At 37.6% G+C, this 6,635-nt stretch overlaps 1 protein-coding gene across 1 annotated transcript in view; it reads right to left on the bottom strand.

Moving 5' to 3' along the window:
• Positions 1-6,635, bottom strand: part of MYO1E (myosin IE) — a 42,271-nt gene that overhangs the window by 30,968 nt on the left and 4,668 nt on the right. The window contains exons 3-4 of the mRNA XM_009075686.1: positions 5,655-5,744; positions 4,640-4,734 (exon numbers count right to left, since the gene is read on the bottom strand). Coding sequence (XP_009073934.1) covers positions 4,640-4,734; positions 5,655-5,744 — 185 coding nt within the window. The remainder of the gene's footprint in view (positions 1-4,639; positions 4,735-5,654; positions 5,745-6,635) is intronic.

The raw sequence follows: 6,635 nt of genomic DNA, 5'->3' as shown, positions 1-6,635 counted from the left end.
CAAATGGTTCTAATGCATTAGTTTTTTCAGATATATATATCCTCCTGCTCTGGTGCTATTAAAACCACCTTAAGAAGATGTAAGAATCATTTTCCAGCTTGGTAGCTTTAAGTATGTTGGAGGCACAGAGGTTTTGAAAGGTTAAAAAAATTCTTAAAGTGGATTGTGGTATTAACAATTTTCTCAGAGCCTTTTCTTGCTAAAAGTAAAAACATCACATGGATTTAATAACTAACAAAAATGCTAATGTCTTGAAAGATACATTGTTTCTTCCAGCATAATTTACTACTTCAGAAAAATGACGTTTTGTTCCACAAAGTCAATTAGTGCTTAGCTGCAGAAGGAAAATTTTTTGCTCCTTGCTTCCTTCCCAGAGGAAATATAATCAGTGATTAGAAAAAAAAGATCTGATACACAGCATCATTCTCTCTAACATCAATTTTCTGAGTGATACTTAATATGGTATCCCTGGCTGCAGGACAATGCAAGTTATGCTTATGAATCAATTTGTGATACTTAATATGGTATCCCTGGCTGTAGAACAATGCAAGTTATGCTTATCTGCATTGCCAGGACAACCTAGAAATTTTAATAACAAATATTTATAAAGAACTCTTGGATCTGCCAGTAAAGAAAACTGTATATGTAAAATACTCTGATGTGTTTGGATAAGCTTTTTTGTTTGTTTACATAAAAAATTTACTTTCTCTTGATACTTAATATGGTATCCCTGGCTGTAGAACAATGCAAGTTATGCTTATCTGCATTGCCAGGACAACCTAGAAATTTTAATAACAAATATTTATAAAGAACTCTTGGATCTGCCAGTAAAGAAAACTGTATATGTAAAATACTCTGATGTGTTTGGATAAGCTTTTTTGTTTGTTTACATAAAAAATTTACTTTCTCTAATTATGTTCAGAGAAACCTCAGTAGCATAACTTCAGTGAAACATTTTTCCCTTCTGAAACAGAACTTTAACCTAACTTTTCTTACCATATGTTTCTAACACTTCCTTGTCAAAATTCAACCATATTTCCAGTTAGATTCTCTACAGATGTTTTAGATCGATCAGTCATTTGAGTCTTGTGGAAAGATGAGAGACAGAAGCTGCCTAGAAATCTTGTATTAAATTTTTAACTTAAGAGACTCCAGATAGGCATGTGCTGCTCATTAAAAGCAGCTGAGGTGGTAAATGAACTTTTCATTAACGTACACTTGTAGTATTTAAGATGCATTGTCTTTTCAGGTGTGCGGTCATCATGTACTTTTCCTGTACTCAAACATGGCCACACAAATGTAAAATGCAAACTAAAATTACAAACAAGAAAAACTGCTTTAAAGCAACGGCAACATTTCCTGGCAGAGGTCACAGAATCAAAGGGAAAATAAAGTCCTCAGCTTCACAGAAATGTAAAAACTTAACAACACTCTGAAGAAACACATTTATTGCTACATAATAGAAAAATACTAATCATAACCTCCACTCTGCTAATTAAAGGACAGTGATAGCCCAGAAGGAATTAAAAGCCACAACAGACAATCCTTCATAATTAAAATCTTGACTGGACAACTCCTTGTTGAAAGTCTGGAAGAGCTGCCATATCACATGGGGAAGAAATGCCAACAGACTGTCGTAGTAGGCATCTATGAGCTTAGTGCAAGAAAGGCTTAAATTACATGTGCCTCAGTAAAACAAACTTACTGAGAAATCAAAGTCCAGTGTAACTGTGTTAGCTCTATGAGTGAACTTCCTTTGCAATTCTGCCCAGTGCATACAAAACCAGGGAAGACCTGTGGGCACTGCTCCCTCCTCCCACCTAAGCACACCCTGTGCCTGCATTCAGCCCAGGCAGGAGCCAACCCGTGAATAACCTCATTGTTTACTCTGTAACAGCCATGCAAAACAGCTCATGACTTCCCAGCTGCAATTAGACATGTCTACATGCAATTTTCTTAATACGTATGCAGATATGCTGAAATTACTCAGCTAATGAAAAAGGCTTCCCTGGCCCTAGAAAGGTTCTTTGGTAACAGTTCTTTTTAAATTAGTATTATCATATGAAAAAAAAGGATTATTTTTGGTTGCTATCAATTCAGCCTTTTCTTTTGGATCTGCTTTCTCAGTTCACTCACTGACTTTTTGAAGAGGAGTTTTGTTCTATCAGTGTCTAAGTGCATTATTTGGAATTCATGTCCTGGTAAAAGGTGTTCTGACTACAGCAGGGACCTTCCTTCACATGCCTGGAAATACATAGCCAGTCTGTAGGAATGTATGTCCCCTCCCAGGTTTGGAGGTAAAGGCCACAGGTGCACAAACCACATGTTGTGTTCCAACCCCCTTCCCCATCATCCTTCTGTCTCCATTCCCAAGGCTCTATATGAACCACATACCAGACACAGCCTTTTTAACCTGACTGAATAGGTCCAGTCTACACCTTAATTCTTACCTTCTCTCTTTGCAAACCTTTCTATAGGGGGAAATCTGCCATCTTGAGGGGGGAAAAGAAGGAAAATCCTGGGTACTAGCTTGTTCCATTCCTTCTGTTTCACCAAGGATTGTCACTGAAGTCACTCTGAATTCAGAGCAGTTATGAAGTAGAGAAGCAAACAGCACCTCATAATAACCTTATTGTTATGATCACTCATCTTCCACAGGACAAATGTTTACAACAAAAACTGTTTCACTGAAATGTAAAGGTTCATTTGGAACTGCTTAGGTTTAGCAGGTTTCTGTGGAACTGACAACAGACAGAACTGTATCTCAATTGCATCATTTCTTGAGAATCATCAGTTTGGGGGCAGAAATGAGAAAGTCCTTGGCAGCTATTAAGTGAAACTGATAGAGTAGAGTAGCCATGAAGCTAGCTAGAACATTCATTTCAACTCAAGAGCTGCAGCATCTTGGGAGCTACTAGTGTGCCAGCAATTTCAGTGCCTTTTGGTCTACACAATAAATGTAGCAGCTGTAAGCAAAACAATTGCAAACTTCAAGAAACTCCATCCCTAATCCAGCTCTAGTCATTAGAAATAGTGACAACATTAAATCAGAAAATACAGGATGTATCTAAACAGTTTAAATCAAACGTGATCCAAAGGATTAAAACACCAACCAAACAAAATCATTGTTGTGAACAGCTGAGGTACTTGATTTCATAAAAATAATCACTAAGTGTCCCAAAAAATCAAATACCATCATGAAAACTACCTGCAAGTCTCATCTGCAGTTTCTACCCTGCACAATCAAAGGAAAAATAAACATGTATAAAGCAAAAGAAACTCTCTGAAACGTTCCTGGCAAAGATTTGTCTTGTTTCAGTTTTGCAGTAGATTTCAATTAACTCCTGCAGATTTTGAATAGGCTGTGCACACACTGAGAGAAATTTCACTGTGCACACAGAGAATGCACGTTCCAAAGAGCACATCAGCCATCATTCAAGCACAATAATTCTCAGGTGAAATTAAAACTGTAGGTCTGTATCTCAGCTCTCTGAAAATGTGACTTTGCATTCACTGCCCTTTGGGGCACAGCACTGGATCAAAAATAGGGTTTTTAACCACAATTCAACACAGTTCAAAGGTTTTCACTATAAATTTAACTTCATGTGAAACATTTGCACAAAAAGCAAAACAAATCCCAATGTTTCCCATTCCTAACAGGTCTCAGTTTGACTACATGTGACTAGTAAACGTCAACACAGCAATAGGCATCAGTTTTCCAAAAAGCTCAGGGAAGATTTCAGACATACAAGTGACAGGAATGAGCTCTGGGCTTTGTGTTTCACATGGCACCACGTTTTAGCCAGGGGCCCAGGAACTGGGAGGCTCCCACAGGAGTACAGCTCTGTGTAGCAAACTGTTAACACCTGGTTGGCCTTCCCATGTGGAAAATCACTGCTCAGCCCCTTGCTACATGCACCCCACTTTGGAGACCAAGGCTACATGCAAAGTGCCCTTCCAGGTGCACTACAGTGAGCCTCTGAAGTCTTCTACACAAGAAGGGAAGTCAGAGGAGGCATAGTCTAGTAGCTCAAGTATTCTGCAGTTCTTGCTCTCCACATCATCTTTTACCATACACCATCTATAAAACCACAGATGAGAACAAAGCATACCTCTGGTCCTAAAGCTCACTTTGATTGTCACTTAAATAATGCCTGTCATTAAAAAAGTTGAGTAATAATTCTACAGTGAATTGGCTCAGCCTAATAATTAAAACAGATTAATAGTGAAGACAAAATTAATTTTCCAGTATCTCTCTCCTGCCTTTGTCTCTGACTGAATGCAAGCAAAATTCCAAAAGGAACAAAAGACTAAGCTAAATGCAGCCCATGTGGTATTGCTGGATTTAACAGTATCTGTGGCAGCTACAGTGGTTAATCCATCACTCCCATGTAGTCACTGCACCTTTTATTGGACATGAAGCTGGCCATGTGTGTAAGAGATTTTTTGTGGTTAAACTATCACCAGGATTTTACTGGAAAACAAAAAGGAGGATCAGAAAGTACTCAGCTATCCTAGAAAATCCAAAATGCAAACATAGACACAGAAGACTTTTAATGCTATAAAAACCTTTCTGCTTCTTGAAGTTAACCCCCCCAAAAGATGATGATAAAGTATTTTTTTGAGATCTTTTTCTTACCTAATAATGACACACTGGTTTTCTCTGTCAATAATCATGTTTCTGTACATGCTGTCTGCAAGAGCATAAATATGTGGTGGGTTTTCATACTGTGCCTAGAAGGGGAAATAGAGAATAATTTTTCAACACAGCATTCAACAATGCAGAAAGAGCAATATAAATTTGTGTTTAAATTGGAAGAATTATTTTCCTAGAAAAACAATCCTTAATCCCACTTTATACTGAATTTTCTCCAGGAATTTTTTTGTTCACTTAATAAAAACAAACCAAAGTCTCTGGGCTTTGTTAGTGATCTTTCTCTCATCCATAATTTTCTCCTAGACTGTCATAAACACCCAGTTCTAAAAATGGTCTGTGCTTGAAATATATTACTTGTCCAAGAGAAACTCACGTAATTTAAGGCTATTCCACCACTGGTCAGATGAAAACAATACGCTGAGTGCCACTCAGAGCCTGCTGTGTGTTTCTCTCATTTGCATCTACTGAGCCCACTCAAACCCAAAGGTTTGCCCAATCTGTGGACGTGCACAACTCAAGAGGAGAGCAAAACTGAATTTTAAGCCTCTAGTATTCTTGTGCTGACTCACTTTTCAAGCTGTATTTTCAGAAGTGACATCTAATTTTGGCATCTCAATTTTTTTAATTGTTCTTGTCCAGTTTATGAGTTCTCAAGTCATAGTCTCCAAATTCACTATTGGCCATTTTGTATTCTGCACCACACTTGAGGCATATGATAGTTTAAAAACTGCCTTTGCATTAACAGGGCCATGTCAAGGAGAGACACCTGGTATAGATTAGAGCTAATCAATACAAGTATTTTCTTGAAATACTAATTCTGTGTTCCAGGGAGTTCAATTTGAAGACTCAATATATGGCAATGGATATCAGCCAAGTTCTCCCAGGCTAGTACAATGCTACCAAGAGGCAGAAACAAATCCTTCCAACTGCTAAACTGTGTAGAATAATATTTCCAGACCCCTGAATACTGCATTACATTTTATAGTGCTTTACTTACTGCTCCTTGGTACATTTCTATTTCCTTTTCCCCAAAATATGGCATTTGCTTGAATGGATTCACAGAGATTAATACAGAGCCAATATATGTCTGCATTCAAAAGAAGTTAAGGTAACAACAGTTTCATAAAGTATTATCTTCCTACTAGTCACAAATAACTTTTCCACCTATTACACTATACAGCACAGCTTCAAATAGTAGTAAAAAACCCCACAGCTTACAACAATTGCTAACAAAAATTTAAATAAAAGGCTTAAAGAACATAAACATATAATTCAATGGGATATTTTCATCTTATCAAAATATTTATTTTAGGATAAGCTAAGTACAGAAACATGTATTAAAGGCCCAAACACGACACACCTTAAATAAAAATACAGAAAGGAAATGGCATATTTAAATAGTTTTGCTCCTTTGTAACTGAGGAGGTCTTATATTGTCAGTATTACAAAATATTGGTTTGACCTTTGCAGAATATAGTGTAGTGACACATTCTGATCTCACAGTGACAGTGCTGAGCACGCACAGCCCAATGGAAACAGCCACTGCCAAGACAATTACTCAGCTGGATGTACTGGTGGGAGCTGAGGGAATTAGGCAATGCAGTGTGTGGTGTTATGAGTGTAACTATTAACAGCCCCTATGAGTCCTACCCTGCAGGTTGCCCTGTACAAACACAATCAGTTTCAAGCTACTATTAGCTTTTTTTGAATACAGTACTTCACCATTCTGCATCCAGCTGCACATGTGCCTATATTTACACAATACTTCAGAAACCTTTGGAACTACACTCAGTGTACATATATGAAGCAACTGATAGTACTTCACAGGCACATAAAGAAGTATCAGCATCATGTTTCATTGAGCTGGGGGTTAGGAGAATATCCACACCAAGGAGTCCAAAATGTTGTACTGCAGGTTTCATTTAACGATCTGGAATTGCTCACAGGCAAATTTGCTATCTAAGCTTTCTGCATACAA

Source organism: Acanthisitta chloris, unplaced genomic scaffold (assembly GCF_000695815.1).
Source record: "Acanthisitta chloris isolate BGI_N310 unplaced genomic scaffold, ASM69581v1 scaffold7725, whole genome shotgun sequence".
Lineage (NCBI taxonomy): Eukaryota > Metazoa > Chordata > Aves > Passeriformes > Acanthisittidae > Acanthisitta > Acanthisitta chloris.
This window is presented reverse-complemented; position numbering and strand designations above follow the sequence as displayed.